Source organism: Mauremys mutica, chromosome 3, assembly GCF_020497125.1.
Source record: "Mauremys mutica isolate MM-2020 ecotype Southern chromosome 3, ASM2049712v1, whole genome shotgun sequence".
In the NCBI taxonomy this organism is placed as follows: domain Eukaryota; kingdom Metazoa; phylum Chordata; order Testudines; family Geoemydidae; genus Mauremys; species Mauremys mutica.
The window spans coordinates 68,239,186-68,257,668 of NC_059074.1; the positions used below are offsets into that span (position 1 = coordinate 68,239,186).

At 41.6% G+C, this 18,483-nt stretch overlaps 1 protein-coding gene across 7 annotated transcripts in view; it reads left to right on the forward strand.

Annotated features, from left to right (window-relative positions):
• The window catches only part of ORC3 (origin recognition complex subunit 3), an 81,602-nt gene that overhangs the window by 41,350 nt on the left and 21,769 nt on the right, over nucleotides 1-18,483 (forward strand). For all 7 annotated transcript variants that reach the window (XM_045009761.1, XM_045009755.1, XM_045009756.1 and 4 more), the window contains 3 exons: nucleotides 3,552-3,668; nucleotides 4,607-4,686; nucleotides 17,589-17,722. In XM_045009761.1, coding sequence (XP_044865696.1) covers nucleotides 3,552-3,668; nucleotides 4,607-4,686; nucleotides 17,589-17,722 — 331 coding nt within the window. The remainder of the gene's footprint in view (nucleotides 1-3,551; nucleotides 3,669-4,606; nucleotides 4,687-17,588; nucleotides 17,723-18,483) is intronic.

The window sequence follows — 18,483 nt, forward strand, 5'->3', positions numbered from 1 at the left end:
TTTAAATTCTGACATAAGTGCCTGAATATAGTGAAGGATATGATCTCATACTAGACAATCCTTCCAGAATGGAGTAGAATGAAACTATTTTGTTTTAAGACATCTGCTAAAGAAATGCCAGCTTCCTTGTCTGTGTACTAAGAAAATAGCGATCAAAGTCACAGTAATACAAATGTTTAATCTCAGTCCAGTCATTGCCTCACTTGCTCTGTTTCCTTAATAATAGAAAGGACATTATGAAATTATTGTCCATCAAATAAAAAAAAAAACCAGTCATGTATCAGAAGAGAAGGGTTTGGCTTTAGATCCATCAGCCACAAGGCACTGCTTGTTAAAATTATAGCTATGCCAAGGAGCTATGTGGCACTAGGGGAAAAAAACAGAGCTACTGTTGGATGTTCTTTCATCTACACTACTGATTTCTCTTACCCAAATATGTAATTTTGGTATGAAGAATAGAACCGAAGACCAAAGTCATTTTTGAAAGTTTGAATGAAAACAGAACAATTAATTTTAGCACTGAGCTTTTCAAGATCACCCCACATTGGTTCAGTGTTCTTTGTGGCTCTAAGCTCTGTGACATACTTTGGAATTGAATCAAATCTTTTCCAGTACCCAGAGGTGTTTGAATCTGTGGTATTTACCGTATATACTCATTCATAAGCTGAATATTTTTGGTAAAAAAGTGACGCATCAAGGAGCAGGGATCGGCCTATAAACAGGTCTACACCAAAATTTGATGATTTTAAACTGTATGGAATCATTGAATTGAATATCTAATACATTGTGGTTTTGTTTACCTGGAGCATCTGCAGGCATGGAGCTCCTCAGCTCCCTGTGGCCGTGGTTCACTGTTCCCAGCCAATGGGAGCTGCGGTAAGTGGCGCTGTGGACGCTCCAGGTAAACAAAACATCCCGGCTCTCCACCAGCTTACCAACGGGCTGGGAGCCAGTTTTCCAATCCCTGGAATATAGAGTCATCTTATGAAAGAGTCATACAGTTTTTGCTATTTTTACTTATCCATCTTGGGAGGTCGGCTTATAAACAAACAGGCTAATGAACGGGTATATACGGTAATTCATACTCCATTTCTGTTTTTTGCATTCATATATCTAGATTAGATTCTCAACTTCAGTGTTAAATTGCTTAGTCTTAGGAAAATAATAGTGTTAATAGTTGTATAGTTGTTATAACAGAATAACAAAAAAGCATCAGCAAAGCCTTTATTTATCAAGCAGAACTCTGACACTATTATCTAGGGTCAGATTTTGGCATCCTTACACCAAAATCAGTGGGACTTCTTGAGGAGTAAGGTTCATCTCACTGTGAGTAATGGTGGCAGAGAAATGGCCCATAGTCATTAAATCCATTCAGATTATGTGTGTGTCCTTATTATATGCACCTGATACTTCATTTGGCAATGTTTACTTTTACCCAAAAATGCATTTCCTTTGTATTTATCATTCAGAACAGAATTAATTTGCAATTGAATTTAAAAAATGCTTTCCGATCTCTGTAGAAATATGCTATTTAATGCAGAGGCATGGAGATTATATGTCAGCTTCTGTAAACTCAGAGCACAACTTTGAAAATATCATTAATATGTTAAATTTTTCTAAGGTTTTGTATTGGGCATTTTGTTAGCCATCTGAACTAATCCATTTAAGTCTGCTTTTAATGAGTCTTTAAAGTAAAGGTGGTGGAATGGCCCTCCGCAGGCTAGGATAGACATCATTGATTCCTGGCCATCCAAAAAAAGACACTTGACCTACCTTTACTTAGACCCTAATATAACAGGAACCGCTTAGATGATGAGAGACTAGTTATAAGTTTACACTGTGGTTGAGATCCTCAGCCCTGCTGTGGTTCTTTTATGCCAGTACAGAGGCCAAAACAGTATAAAAGGAACCCTAAAAGCTCTGTATGTAGTCAGGGGAAGATTCCTCTGGCACAGGCACTTCACAAGATTTCCATGAGGCTGCCTTCCAAGGACTCCCTTGCAAGCTCTAGCACAGGGGATGTGCTGGGGGCAGGATGGGCATGTTAGGGACAACGTTGCAATGCACAGCACTCTGGGGATTCGAGGCTGTTCTGTGGCCCACCCTTAGGGCAATCTGGGGAAAATGCGTAATGTAGACCAACACCTAGGGCTGTCTAAGGTACACTGTGGGGCTTCCCTCCCTGAGAGCAACCCAGGATCAGGAGGGCAGAAAGATGGCTTAAAGCTACCGTAGTCCTGTCTACCCTAGATTGGGAATTTTAGCACAGAATCTCACCCTATCTGCAGAAACAGAACTATGACCTTTTTGTTCATTTACAACTGATGTACTTCTAGTCTGTGTGTTATAAATCCAAGTGCTGCATAAGTATAATAATAATATCTATATTATTTTCAGTCTTTACAATGGAGCAAATGTTATTTACATTTTTCCAAATATAAGTACTTCGTTTTTGTTGTACAGAAAAGCTTTTGCCTTAATTAGTATTGCTTTCAGTTGAGCTAGCAAGTGCAGGGAGTATATGTGTGTGTGTGTGTGTGTGTGTGTGTGTATATATATATATATATATATTTATTTTATTTATTTTCCCTTGGACTAGTTAATTCAAAATTGAGAAACCATTTAGGAGTTGAAAAAGCAGAAAAGCTTGTTTACCTCTTCCAGTCTATGAATAAAAACCAGCTGGCAAGGATGAGATCTACTAATTCTAAAAACTTGAAGGATATAGGATAGATTTTCAAAGGTATTTAGGCACCTAAAAATGCAGAGGCACCTAATGGAATTTTCAGAAGTGCTTAAGTAGGTCCAGTGCTTACCTCTCATTGATTTCAGTGGGAATTAGGCATGTAAACTTCACAGGCACTTTTGAAAATCTTTGTCTCTAAATACCTTTTTCTGGTCACCGTGGGCCAGGTTTTTGAGCTATCATGTCATTAACTACATTTAATATTTACTTTGTTTTAATAAATCAGTTTTAAAGTAAACTGCTGATTTTTGTTCATTTTTAATTTAATTCCAATTTCTGTCCAAATGCAGCTTGACACAAAGCATGAGTAAGACATCATCTAGTAAATAGGAAATACATCATTCACCATTTTCTAACGTAATAAAAATTTGAAGAAAAAAAAAGAATCTGAATAAATATATTTTGAGCCATATAATTGCTTAAATAAATGTGTATAGATACAGTTTGTCCTGCTGATTAGCAAAAAGTACCAAATCGAGTATAAAGACCATATTTAGTTGCAAATCAACATGTTTTAATTATTATATCAACCAATGAGAATGAATCTTTCTTTAGGAAAATAACTAAAAAGGTACAAATGTGAAAAAAGATTGAAATCAATTATTTAAATCAAGATTTCCTGCTTGCTGATTTAAATCATGATTAAAATCACTTCGATGTAAATCAGTCCCTCCTAGTTTGTCGGAACTTTAGAGTTCCCTTAAAATATTTTATTTATGTGTTTTGATATTTTGTGATGATTTCATACTGCTTTGTTCTGCTGGATATTGAACTACTTTGTTAAATTGTTATTGTGTCATTTTAGGAGGTAACACAGACATTACTGGAAGACTTGCATATTTACCATGAGAATTATTTCACAGTTCTGAGATGTCTTCATGTTTTCACAACTTCCCTTCCAAAGTACCCTTTGGGCAAACAGGTGAAGTACTATCATTCCCTGGACCTCTCTTGTTTCATGGTTGACATCTTTACAAATTTGAAGTCCACGCCTTCCTTCCCTTTCCACTCCTCTTTTCCTCCATGCCCTTCCCACATACAGTCAGATATTTTTGTCTTTATTATGGACTGGGGGAACAGCACATCATTTCTTTAACCATGCCTGTAATACTCTGTTGTGAATAAACAGCAGAGGGCTTGTAGGGAGAAGAAGATGCACAGAACAGCCAGTGCTTCTGTGATGTGTTTGGCTTTTATGCATCTGGATTTCTCATAAGTAGTACAGACAATTTTCCATTCCTCCTACCATCAATCAACTAATTGCCTAATGGTTAGATTCAGATGAGAATTAACATCCTTTTGGCAGGAACAACATAGCAGTGATGGGACAGTCATGGGTATTCTTAGTAGTTAGTTGTATATTGACTTGTGTTAGAGCTCTGGTATGACCAAACTCAACTTCTCATACCAAGCAGTTATTTTTCCCCACATTCTCCTATTAATGCTGCATGATGTGCATTTCCCCATTGATTCTAGATGTATCAGATACATTGTTACTAGATGTGGATCTTAGCTGGAATTCACTCTAAACTTTCCTAATGTTTGGGAATGTGGAATGTTTGAATCAGAGGTTTTGATTCAAGTTCATTTCTAATCCCTGCATTACGATCACCTGAATGGACCCTGTTAAAACATAGTGCTGAGCAGCAAGCATATTCTTGTCACACAGAGGGCCTAGTCCCAAGAGATGCTGAATGCTTTCACCCCAGATTGCAGTCAGTGAGAGTTGAGAGCATTCAGCTCCTCACAGGATCACTCTTTGAATGAGTCAGTCATTTGTTTTGAAAAGTGAATGTAAAACTAACCCATTACTTGTTTTGTAAAACATTGTATTCCCTTTACTCATATACTGGTTTATAGATCAGAGAGCTGCATTGTGCATGTTTGGGAAAGAGAGTGTGGGAAACAGAAGAATATGAGTCAGCTGTTCAGTTACTAAGGTAATCTTTCTCCTTTCCATTTTCTTGTTTCATTTTAGACAAGTAGAATATCTTCCATCTGTTTCTCTAGAACTTTACATTTAGAACTCTGCCGGACAAGAAGTTTTGCAATGGACTAGACTGATTGATTGAAAATATAATTGGCTATCATTTTAAATTTGCATGCCTGTTCTTTTCAGTGGAACTGCCAGAAGCTATCTGAGGCTAGATTTTGATATCTTTCCCTCATGCTGATTACTCCCTGAGTAGTCCTACTGAAGTCATTGAGACTACTCAACCTGAATGAGAGTATCAGAATCTGGACTTTGGTAATTTGTTTGGAATATTTGTTTAAATGATGGTGTTCTTTTTTATTTTTTTTTATTAGATCTTCATAATTTGATTAATAAAATTCATAGAATCATAGAAGATCAGTGTTGGAAGGGACCTCAGGAGGTCATCTAGTCCAACCCCCTGCTCAAAGCAGGACCAATCCCCAACTAAATCATGCCCGCCAGGGCTTTGTCAGGCTGGGCTTTAAAAACCTCTGAGGATGGAGATTCCACCATCTCAATAGGTAACCCATTCCAGTGCTTCAACACCCACCTAGTGAAATAGTTTTTTTCCTAATATCAAACCTAGATCTCCCCCACTGCAACTTGAGACCATTGCTCCTTGTTCTGTCATCTGCCACCACTGAGAACAGCCGAGCTCCATCCTCTTTGGAACCCCCCCTTTCAGGAAGTTGAAGGCTGCTATCAAATCCCCCCCTCATTCTTCTCTTCTGCAGACTAAATAAGCCCAGTTCCCTCAGCCTCTCCTCATAAGTCATTTGCCCCAGCCCCCTAATCATTTCTGTTGCCCTCCACTGGACTCTCTCCAATTTGTCCACATCCTTTCTGTAGTAGGGGGGCTCAAAACTGGACAAAATACTCCAGATCTGGGCTAACCAGTGCCGAATAGAGGGGAATAATCATTTCCCTCGATCTGCTGGCAATGCTCCTACTAATGCAGCCCAATAGGCTGTTAGCCTTCTTGGCAACAAGGGCACACTGTTGACTCAGATCCAGCTCCTCGTCCAATGTAATTCCCAGGTCCTTTTCTGCAGAACTGCTGCTTAGCCAGTCAGTCCCCAGGCTGTAGCAGTGCATGGGATTCTTCTGTCCTAAGTGTTGCACTGTTTTGTGATACTCTTTTGTTATCAGTCAAGAAACATTATCAGTGTTGTTTGCAGTGATATTGTAGCCATGTTGGTCCCAGAATATTAGAGAGGAAAGGTGGGTGAGGTCATATCTTTTATTGTACCAATTTCTGTTGGTGAAAGAGAGAAGTGTTTGAGCTGTGCTACCCCTCTCCCAGTTCAAGTCAACAGCAACAAGGACCAGGTTCAATATCTGAGGATTCCTCTTAATACTACAAAACAGAACTAGTTCTAGCCCCCACCCAATAATCTGGGAAAATGAACCACCACCCCTGGGCATTTCTAAGAGGCAGTCCTTTCCCACTGTCAGTCACCGAGCCTGTGTCTAACTAAAATAAAACTTTTATTAAAAGGGAAAGGGAACCCAGCGTTAATTTGGGAAAACACTTCAACCATGATTGAAAAGCATGTAACCGGAAGCAAACACCCACCCCACAGTACATTGGGCAACATCCTTTGCCTCAGTATCCCACCTTGTGGTATGAAAGTCCAATGAATGAATGGGCGTTTAACGTGCCACTCCCCTTTCCCTCCGCTACACCTCACTCACAGTGATTGTGCTTGGTCACTGAAGACCTAGAGTTCAGAGGTGCTTTCACATGGCTTCACTTCCTATCCCTGAAAGGATGCCTCTGCTGCTGCCTCTACAACTGTCTCACTGTTGCCAATTCCCCCTGCGCAGGACTGGGATCCTGTGGGGTCCCGCAGGGTCCGCTGCCATAATAACGGGAGCGGAACAGGAGTCGGATTAAAAATAGCCCCGTGTAGGGCTCTAGCTGTCACCTCTGCCACCATTATCTCTGCTGCTGCTCATCTCTGCCACTTATCGCTGCTGCTTGCTGCTCACTGCCACTTCTGCTATGTTCTGAGGTGCCATCATTGAGCCCAGATCTTAGTGACTTCACTGGGTAACGGGAAACCTGAAGAACTCTCTGTAGCTTGAAAGCTAGTCTCTTTCACAACAGAAGTTGGTACAAGAAAAGATACCACCTTATCCACCTTGTCTCCCCATGTTGGCAAGCCAAATGCTTTGAAAGTAATGTGTATCTAGTGACCTGTTTACAGCTTTTATTATTTTTCTTCATAGAATGCTTTACAGATTTGCATGGCCCCTACGTAATATTTTCTTTAGTATTGTAATTTCAGTGAAAGTTCCACCAAATCAAGTTTTCCTATTGACTAGCAGTGTTTAAAATAGAATAAACATCAAAGCCAATTTTTGAAAAGATATGATGTGGTTGCCACTTTACAGTTACAAACATTTGTGAAAATTTTCTCTATGATGGTAGGTGATCAGGTGCAAATATGAAATGCTCAGATAATAGGATTTAATGTTGCTGGCATACAAGAAAGGAGTAGATAGGCACAGAGTTGAGGTAATGGGGAATCCTTTGAGGGCTCTGTGCATTTCCACTTATGGGATTTGGCACCTCTGACATGGAGCTATGAACTGCATAGAAAAGCCATGTATTTTGAGGGGTGCAAGAGTGCTCTCCCACTAGGATGATGTCTTTGCTTCTCTCTATACATTCAAGTGACACAGTTCCTTTGCTGCCACTGCAGAGAGCAAAATGGAACGCTCTCATGTCCACAAGCTAGTTAGCTTTTTACTATTAGTTACTGTAGGGATCAGAGTATTGGTGGTCATGCCTTGTAGTCAGTCAGGAGCCAGGAACTGGAGCCAGCGGTTGGAGCTTGAGACAGAGAGTCCAAAGTCAAGTGAAGGATTGAAGTTGGAGTCAGATTTAGGATGAGCCGGGGCCAACCTGGAGTTGGAGTAAGGAGTTAAACCAGGAGGCAAAGCTGGTATTGGATAGGGTGGAGGCGCAGGGACTTGGAGCAAGAAAAGTGGGAACCAGGAACAGGCGGATCTGGGATAAGGTGGACAGGAACAGGCAGAAGTACAGAGCACAGGAGTCAAGCAAGAAAACAGGGTCTGAAGTGGCAGGCGGAGATCCACCTAGTTGCTTGGACGACTTCTTGTGCCTTCTTCTGGCTTAAGTGGTGCATGTGAGCCAATTGGTGGGGCCAGATGATTGACCCAATCAGGAACTTCATGGGCAGAACCTTTGGTGAGCTCGAGCTCCTTTAGCCCCCTTTTCCACTGGTTCCAGTGAGCTGCTGGGTGGTGGCCCAGGATGAGATCTGTCATCCCTCATAGTTACTTCGTTAGAGTTCTTTAGTATACTTAGAGTATCTGGAGCCACTTGCCGTGGGTTATCTCTGAGCTATGCTGGGTCCCAAACTTCAGAGAGGGGTCAGCCATCTTTCCTGAGATGAGATGCACACATCTGGTGTCTAGTATGCCTGGGAGAGGCTCACATAGAGTCTCAGTGCACTATTTGCCATTTCTTCACCCCTCAGATGAGGAAGTTCAGAGACTTAAGACTGCAGCTGCATTTGGTTGCCTTAAACCTTCAACTGGACTGTTCTAAAACTCCTTTTTTGAGTTGTGAGGTCTGTCTCTGTGCTGAGGTCTTCTGTGAAGAGCCCTGAAACACACTCTTCCACCCTTAGTGTTGGCTCCCAGTTCATCAAAACAGACTGCTCTAGCAACACCGTTACGTCCACACTGCTGTTGGCACCGAAAACTCTCACAGCACCATTAGAGTTGACACCAGTCGGTTCCAAGAGTGAGAGAAGCGCTTCCAGATCTCTTTGTAACCTGTTCTTGGGAAGTGAAAGGAAAAGAGGAAGCATTCTGATTCACAAAAGGAGCCTACGGAGAAAAAGAGGAGGTGGTATTGCTTTCCTCCTCCTCTCTTGCTTGTCACCTCCTTACCAGTCTGATCACTGCACTTGGCAAACACGTCTCCTCAACTTGAGGTTCTGTACTTGAGTGATTTAGTCATCTCAGCAGTGCACATATCTCTAACACAGTTGATTTCCCATCTCATGACTGAGGGACCTCTTTCAAAGCTTTTGGCTTGTCTCTGCTGCTTGACTATGCAGAAATATGTCACTGGTATAGATCCAGAATGTCCTTGAGGAGCACGGGATTCCTTCTAAACTGACCACACAAGCTCTTACAATTTGCTCCTGAGAGCCTTAGCCCTGGTCTACACTACGAGTTTAGGTCGAATTTAGCAACATTGGATCAATTTAACCCTGCACCCGTCCACGTGACTAAGCCATTTTTGTCGACTTAAAGGGCTCTTAAAATCGATTTCAGTACTCCTCCCCGACGAGGGGATTAGCGCTGAAATTGACCCTGCTGGGTCGAATTTGGTGTAGTGTGGATGCAATTTGATGGTATTGGCCTCCGGGAGCTATCCCAGAGTACTCCATTGTGACCACTCTGGACAGCACTCTCAACTCAGATGCACTGGCCAGTAGACTGGAAAAGTGTGAAATTTTGAATTTCATTTCCTGTTTGGCCAGCGCAGCGAGCTGATCAGCACAGGTGACCATGGAGTCCCAGAATCGCAAAAGAGCTCCAGCATGGACTGAACAGGAGGTACTGCATCTGATCGCTGTATGGGGAGATGAATCTGTGCTATCCGAACTCCGTTCCAGAAGATGAAATGCTGGAATATTTGAAAAAATCTCCAAGGGCACGAAGAACAGAGGTTATAACAGGGACCCACAGCAGTGCCGTGTGAAGCCTACCAAAGAACCAGAGAGGCAAATGGCCGCTCTGGGTCAGAGTCCCAGACATGCTGCTTCTATTATGAGCTACATGCCATTCTCGGGGGTGCCCCTACAACTACCCCACCCCTGTGCTTCCCTCACCCCTCCCGGGCTACGTTGGCAGTTATCCCCCCATTTGTGTGATGAATTAATAAAGAATGCATGAATTTGAAACAACAATGACTTTATTGCCTCGGCAAGTGGAGATCAAAGGGGGGAGGGCAGTTGGCTTACAGGGAAGTAGAGTGAACCAAGGGGGCAGGTTTTCATCAAGGAGAAACAAACAGAACTTTTACACCGTAGCCTGGCCAGTCATGAAACTGATTTTCAAAGTTTCTCTGATGCACAGCAGAGCGCGCTGTGCGCTCTTCTAACCGCCCTGGTGTCTGGCTGCACATAATCAGCAGCCAGGCGATTTGCCTCAACCTCCCACACCACCATAAACGTCTCCTTACTCTCACAGATATTGTGGAGCACACAGCAAGTAGTAATAACAATGGGAATATTGGTTTCGCTGAGCTCTAACCGCATCAGTAAACTGTGCCAGCGAACTTTTAAACATCCAAAGGCACATTCTATCACCATTATGCACTTGCTCAGCCTATAGTTGAACTGCTCCTTACTACTGTCCAGGCTTCATGAGTCATGGGAGCAAGGGGTAGGCTGGGGTAGATGCGACCACGCGGTGCTGCCGACTGAGAGAGCAGCCTGAGGCAGAAGCCTCCAGCTGGCATGATGTTCCAGAATCTCCATTAGACAAAACTTAAAGAAGAGAATGACCTGGAGTCATTCCCATTTTTGTCCAGACGCCCCCCCGAGTGACCTCACTGAGGCTGGCCAGGAGCACCCATGTCTGCCCAGGCACCCCTGACCAACCTAACCGAGGTCGGCCAGGAGCACCCACAGGATGACAACGACGGCTAGCAGTCGTACTGTCTGCCATCGGCAAGGCGAGGCAGGGGGATGCTGCTGTGTAGCACAGCAGTACCGCGTCTGCCAGCAGCACCCAGGAGACATATGGTGACAGTGAGCTGAGCTGGCTCCATGATTGCTGTGGTATATCATCTGCACGGGTAACCCAGGAAAAAAGGCAAGAAACGATTTTTTGCCGTTGCTTTTACGGAGGGAGGGAGGGAGGGAGGGGGGGCCTGACGACATGTACCCAGAACCACCCGCGACAATGTTTTTGCCCCATCAGGCATTGGGAGCTCAACCCAGAATTCCAATATGCGGCGGAGACTGCGGGAACTGTGGGATAGCTACCACAGTGCAACAGTCCGAAAGTCGACGCTAGCCTCGGCATCGTGGATGCACACCGCCGATGTAATGCACTTAGTGGGGAGACACACAATCAGCTGTATCAAATTGATTTCTAAAAAATCGACTTCTTTTAAATCAACCTAACTTCGTAGTGTAGACATACCCTTAGCTATCTTCCCTTGCTGAAAGTTCCATTTCCCTGGAAAGATGCCAGCTCCCCTGTTAATGTGGCTGTGCCTTCAGGACTCAGTGAAGGCTTTGCTCAGTGCTATCAAAACCAACATGGCAGCTATTTCAGCACTGGTGATAACGCTGACACCAGTGCCCCTTGCAGCACTGAAGGCACCTGCATGGGTGCCAAGTGCTTTCCCAGCACTGGTCTTCTCAGGCACCACTGCCTTCAAGGGGACCCATGTTTCAATAAGCGCAGATCTGAACAGCGCCACCAGTGCTGGCATGAGCATCATTGCCCCCTCAAAGAGTGACACGTTTATGACGACTGAGAGGAGAGTCCTTCAGAGAAAGTGCAGCAGTCACCAATCAAATAATATACTGATGGTATGTCCTTTAAGGATCAAATTGGGACTTCATTTGTCTCCCCTGCAAATTAATAGAAGCAATTTCAGGAGCTGGTGGGGAGTATTGCTATTACCCTGCAGTTACAGATGGGAGTGTTGGCACCAGACACATCTGATCCTCTTTGTAATATCATGGAATGGCAGACAAAAGGCAAGATTACACTTCCTATTCTCCGAGGACTGCTCAGTCCAGCAAAGGACATTTGGCACTCTCCTGTGTCCTCACCACCAGTATATTTGGAGCAGGTGAGGGCTAATTGTATGTATCCTGTACAATCGGAGGCACATTTTTTTTTAAATTTATTTATTAATTGTTACAACATTCCTTGGCTGATTATCCATGTCTACAGCCCAGGAATTATTTAAAAGTAACAGGGCATCCTTGAGTGCTCCCTTGGATATAAAAGGGAATAGACTGGATGCTATTGTAGAAAAGGTCTATTCTTCTACTTCTGTGGGTTTGAGTGGCAAATTATCAAGCTGTCCTGATCTGATATAACTGTGTTATGGCTTTCCGTTAACTCTATACTGGACTCCTTATTGGACGAACAGAAGGAAGCAGCTAAGAGCTTAGGCTGCCCTCAGCATGTCTGGCTATGAAATCTGTTGCTTGATCTATTGGTTAGGTGTTGTTTAGAGTTTCCAATTAACATTACGTGATTTGGCAGGCTTCAGTTGCCATGAGATCGGCCACAGTGTTATAGTTACTATGTGGGAGAGACGCATGCTCTTAGGGAAGATCTTCTGAATTTGTGATAGTTTTATTAGCAGAATCAGCAATATCTCAAACACTACAACGTAGCAAAGTAGACAGAGATAATACAAACATCAGAACTTGCATATTCACATCATCATCTGTTGGGGATCCCCCTAGAAGCTAGAATGACCCATGAGTGGTCCTTGGCCAACAGGTTCTAGGAAATCACCCAGGATCACCCATGGGCGAGTGCCGCTTTTTATCAGAGGTTATGGTGATGCCTACTATGTCTAATGCTCTTTTCTTTATCTGTATTTCCTCACCCTATTAATGTTGGGGTGCCCTTCTCCTGTAGGTTACTGGGTCTTTTACTTACCTTGGCATTGTTGTAGGCACATCAGCAGATGTCCAACCTTAAAATATCTAAAGCTGGCATCTTTTGGTTATCTGTCAGCAGTTTAGCAACACTTGCTTATAACAGCATTCTGTCTTGTGATATAGGGTCGTTTACTGGTTAGTTGAGTATATCAAGTGTTTAAGCCTTGGGCCTTAATTTGGCTTAGCTATTGTCTTTACAGGCTTGAGAATGTAGGCTTTTACATTACTCCACACCTGTACCTTAGTGTATGCCTATATATTTATAACAACATAGCTGGCTACAAGTCACCTCCCCTCACCTCAATGGGGTGATTGCTAATGAACCCTATCACACTGCTATTTAGGGTCTTAACAACATATATCATCCATATGGAGACACTGTATTGGCTGTCATGGATGAATAGACGCATAGGAATGTTCATGTACCTGGTATACTGCTGCTGGTTGCCTGGACACACAATATGGTTCCTTAGTTTGGGTTACCTGAGGTTAATTGTTCACCTCCTGTGAGATAATAGGATTCTGAATGGAGACAATCTGGGGTTGGTTTTCTAGGGTAGGTGTTTGGGGGAGTGCTTAATACCCTTTGCTTAGACCTCATTTTACAATGCTTACAACACAATACAACAAAGATTACTCATTTTACTACAGTTCATCTGTTCAGTCCAATCTCCATCCATAGAGGTACAGTTAACACCTAACCTCCATACATTAACCTGGTGAGCATTTGTCCTGCCTCGGTTACTTCATTACTAATTTTTATCAATTGTGAATCTTTAGACGTATATTAACTAGCTTAAATTTAAATTAAGAAGGGCAATATGAAGCTGCAACATTGGTGTGTTCTGTTGGACTAGATCCTGATATTCTGGTTTAGCAGTAAAAACTGTTTCATTTTTTAAAACAGGTACTGGGGAAACTGCCATATGCCCAATTAATATATGCACCTTTAGATAAAAAAAAGAATTTTTTAGAGCTTGTCTACCGCGTGGGGTCAATCTAAGATATGCAACTTCAGCTACATGAATAGTGTAGCTGAAGTCGACATACTTAGATCTATTTACTGCGGTGTCTTTGCTGCGGTAAGTCGACAGCTGACACTCACTTGTTGACTCCGCTTGTGCTTCTCGTTCTGGTGGAGTACCGGAGTCGATGGGAGAGCGCTCAGCGGTCGATTTATTGCATGGACCCCCGCTGGATCGATCGCTGCCTGCCGATTTAGTGGGTAGTGTAGACAAGCCCTTAGTCATGATTTTGCACTCTGACCAGGATAATATTTTGATGGTTGGTCACTACACAATATTGGCCATCTCCACCAGAGGTCACCCTTTCTGTGGGAGCTTGGTCATCTTAACAGGGGATGACAACGCTGATGGTTGGTTTCATAGTTGGTACCCTTCCTTTTGGCCACACAGCAGCATGTCTGCCACAAACACATTATACCTGCAGATGTACTGATGCCTTTTGTCAGAGCAACAGGCAATTCATGGAACTTTCTAGGTTTGGGTGCCTTGATGATAGACCACCAGAGGAGGTACATTTATTTGTTCCTCATAGATGTTGCCTTCTAGGTGACCTTTTGAGTCCTTAGCTACCAATTGTCTTTATAAAAAAAAAAAATCCTCGTCTGGATCAAACAGTGGCAATGAGACTGTAAAGGAGACATAAGGATTTTGATGTGATTCAATTTTTTTGTTAAATGACACAAGTTGATTACCATATTTCTGATTTACCTCAATGACAATTTTTGACAAGAATTTAAATAATTAGCTTTTCTCCTTGGGTTTTAAAAACATTTTGCACAATACCAGTTTAGCAGCTGCTCATCCTTGGCTAAATCTGTGACCTTTCCTAGTTCCAAGAACTGCAATGCACTGCTGATGGTATTAATACATATTCACTGTATGCTGAACAAATAATTTCCTTTCCCGTATACTGTTACCTTTCCTGATCATTATTGTTTAATTAACTGATTAATTTTAATTTGAGTTTCATTAAACAGTCTACCTTTTTCATGCATATTATCTGCTATAAATCTTTCCTTGTTTGATTAATCTTTTGTCCCTTGCAGCACTGGATTGACACTGTCCCTCTAATATATAATGTGTCTCCTAACTTTTTCAATATTCATCTGATTCCAAATTGACATTCCATTTCCAAATAACCCTGACAGTTTTTATGATCCCCAAAGAATCAGTTCCCCCTTTTTCCCTAGGGATACATAACTGATGCTGGGCATGGATTTCCAAATTTGTAATATCCTGCACCCATTGTCGATAAGCAGTAACCTTATCCACAAAGAATAATGAAAAGAAAGAGGCCACTTTGGAGTCTTTCCAATAACTGAATTTACCCACGTGCCACTTAACAGATTTAACACAACAGGAACATACATAAAGTGAACCTGATTGATGAATACCTCTGCTAAAGCTGTAGCCGCCGTCCCTCCCTCCCCCACTGATTTATTGATCAGGGGAAAGATCTATTTCCAGTTTACCTAAGGTGACATGTTTACATCCACTAGCCCATAGCTAAGGGTCACACTTTTGCCTATTGGGCCCTTTACAATTTGATAGGACTTGCTAGGAGTAGGCTCCCTTGATTGTGCTACTGGAGATGGGGAAATGATTTGACCACCAGGACCCCCTTCAGGTACATATCTTTCTTGTACATGAACTGACACTTTGTAAGGCTAATGCAGTCCCATTACTCCAGGTTATAAACTTAGTACTCTCCCACTGTTCATCTTGGTAGTTAGTCTTCCCGAATTCAGGTATAGTGTCATCCGGGGGTCAGATCATACTGCTCCGAGGATGCCACCAGTGCAGCATCAGGTGTTCTTACAGCGGACTGCTGTTGTCAGCTCCAGACCACTGTTACTACGGTGTTAGGGTTCACACTGTCTGGAGTTTTTAACTGAAAGTCCATTTTCTCTATTTCTACTTTATGAGAATCAAGTACTGGAGATCGAGAGTCTTCAGTCAGCTTGGCTGGATACTGTGCATTCTGCAGACCAGGTGCTCCAAAGGCCTGGGCTTGCATCAGATTAATTGTGAGGACATTAAAGCTGCTGCAGAGGACAAAGAGCATTTTGTTGTGTGCTTGTTCCAACTTGGCCTCTGAGGATTTTGAATTGTTGGACACCTGCAAAGGAGAGGTCTTTTTTCCTGGTACAACTTTAATTGATTAGCATGGTAAAACTTTATTTACTTTGTGTATATTAGTAGTTACTTGAATTTTCTATACAGATAAATCAGCTTGTTAAGGTGATATGGTTTTAACCACCTGTGGTAGCAACCATGCTCCTGATATTTTATATGAAAAGAGCATGACTTGGTTACCAACTTTCCAATTTTATTAAAATAGGCCAATTCTAACCACTACATACCAATGCATCTTGCATATATGGTTGTGCAAGGATTGCAGGTATGTATCCGTTTTAATTTTCTTCATTTGGGAGTCACTGGTTTGCCATAGAAGGTGCTTAAATAATATTTCTCTTCTGACCATCACCTTAAAAGGTGATTGGCCAGTTGAGGCAATGGAAGTGATTCTAAAAGCCATTAAGATTGTGGGAATTAAAACTTTCTAATTTGCTATTGGCATTTACCAACTTTTAATTTTGATAAATTGATCCTTCCCACAGTCCCTGAAAACTGTGGCTAAAGAAGGACGGGGTCTGTTCTACCTTTTCTGCCACTGCTGTCTGAAAAAGAAATCCACTACTACTAGCAAAAACTATTTTTTGGATAGGAGATAGCAGCCCTACAAAAGTAATTTTGGAAGGTTAATTGATTCCTTGCTGCCAAATTGTCTTACAATATTTTTCTTTTTCTTTTATAGGGCTTTAAATCAAGGACTAATTCTTTGACTTTTTTTTCTTAATTGAAGGAATTGGACAGGAGTGACAGGCTGATTCACAAATGTGTTTACATCACAACCTGTTTACATTATGCCCCCTGGCACTCCTTTTTGGCTAATAAATTACCTTTATTATTTTGGATGTACAAAGGGTCCATTTACAAAGACCTTTTACCTTGCAAACAAAGGGGTTTGGTGGGGCAAGAGGTGAAAACACTAATTTAAAATGAGTGCCATACTTGAGGGGTGAACCATTTGAGGAGGTGAACCCTCAAACCCAGTACCCATATATCTATAGCAACATAGCTGGCTACACACCTCAAACTCTGCTGCCAGAGCCACAGCCACTGCCACAGCTCTAAGGAGGTATTAATGACTTAGATCACTAGGCCTTGCTGTTGCAAAAATATAATTTGTAAAGTCAAAATGGCTGAGAATTTAAAAATTGAAAAGTAACAGATGGTGAACCTGGTGATATTCTGAACAAAAAGAGCTCTCAACCATGCTTGTAGCTGTTTCCATTCTTTCACACTGACTCAACAGATAGTCTAGGCTTCAGGGTGACACACGGACAGGAGACTATCCTGGAATATTATTATATAGATACTTTTAGATTTAATTTGTATTTGATGTTTGATTTGATATCTTTAGAATGAAAATATTGAGACTAAGCAATCCTTAGTCATCTTTGTAAAATGCTGAGATCTACAGATTATAAGTGCTGTATAAATACAAAGCGGTGGTGGTTTTATATTTAATTAAATACCTGAATCATTAACTTTGACTGTGTTTCAAGTTCATTCTGGATCCCAGAATGTAATGAGTTTTGTGATGTTGAAAAGCCAGGTGAGGCTATTCTGGTTTATATAATTCACACACCTTGTTTGGCATGAATCATGAACCCCTGTCAAGCTTTAAGTCCAAGTTCCCACTTCTAAATCAGATCCTAGAGGGAAGGTATCCAAAGGTATTTCCAGCTCTAGATGATGTCATAGACTGGGTACTCTGAAGAAACTATTCACCATCTCTTCTAGGGGGGAATTTAAGGATATCTTCTAGCTCAGGCAATACTTCAGCCCTTTTTAAATATTGAGCTTTGAATATAAAAGCTAAACAGCCTGAGTTTATTCTTTAGGAAATCAACTTTACAAGAAAACTGGCATCTTTAAATTAAAGAATTTGGGGGTTTCTTTCTTTCTTTTTATTTTTTCAGATGAGTAGAAAATACAGTACTGAACATTGTTCTAAGTACTTCAGCAAATGCTTTTCCTGTTTGCTTATTATGTTACATCATTAGCTATTTGATTCTGTTTTTCAGGATGTTGGCTAAGGATGAGTTGGTGGCCATACTTCAGAAATGTGCGGAGATTTTTATATCATCTTCTGGAAAACAGTTTAGCAACACGGTAGAGAAACTGGAGGAGTTCCTGGCACGATTTCAAAATCTGGAAGGTGAGCATGTAACCTACTGCCAAATTGTTTGGCATCAATAATCTGCTATAAAATGGCCTCAGAGAATCTACATTCTGATTAAATTCACTGGCCCTGCTGATGTCTCATGGTATTTTGAGATCAAACCCAAAAATTTCTCCACGTAAGAATATCAATATGGCAAGTGTTTTTGACATGGAGTACATCTTTTCAAAAAATGATTGACATGCAAAATAGGGATTGTTGATATTTGTATTACAGCTGACGGGGCCCATCATTTGTAAAATGGAAGAGTGATGTGAGACAAGGAACTGGACAGATCAAAGGAGGTTGATGATAAATGACACCTGATGTATATATTTTCTTGAGGTTTTTCATCAGGTGCTTTACAGCTTTCAAAAACATTTCATGAATAAGTCAAAACTTGAAAAAATAATAGTAGCAAACTCGTTTACACATACATCTGGGCTCATTACCATGCCAGCTAATAAAAATGTGCAAATTAAGTCACAGTCAGATCCAAATAAGAGATGGATTGTTCAGGTCAGGGTGGCCTGATTGCAGTGGTAATGGCCACTGGCAACTTGTAGAGTTCAACAGTGCAACCCAAAAGTGAAAGGTCCGATATTATCAGGCTCTTTGTAACCGCAGTATAGAGTATAGAAAATCTCAAGCATTCAAAAATGAGTGGCTTAAAAATTGAGATTTAAAAAAAATATATATATTAATACATTTGGACTTTTTGTTTGTTTTTGTTTGCCTTTAGTTTCAGAGCCTTCAGT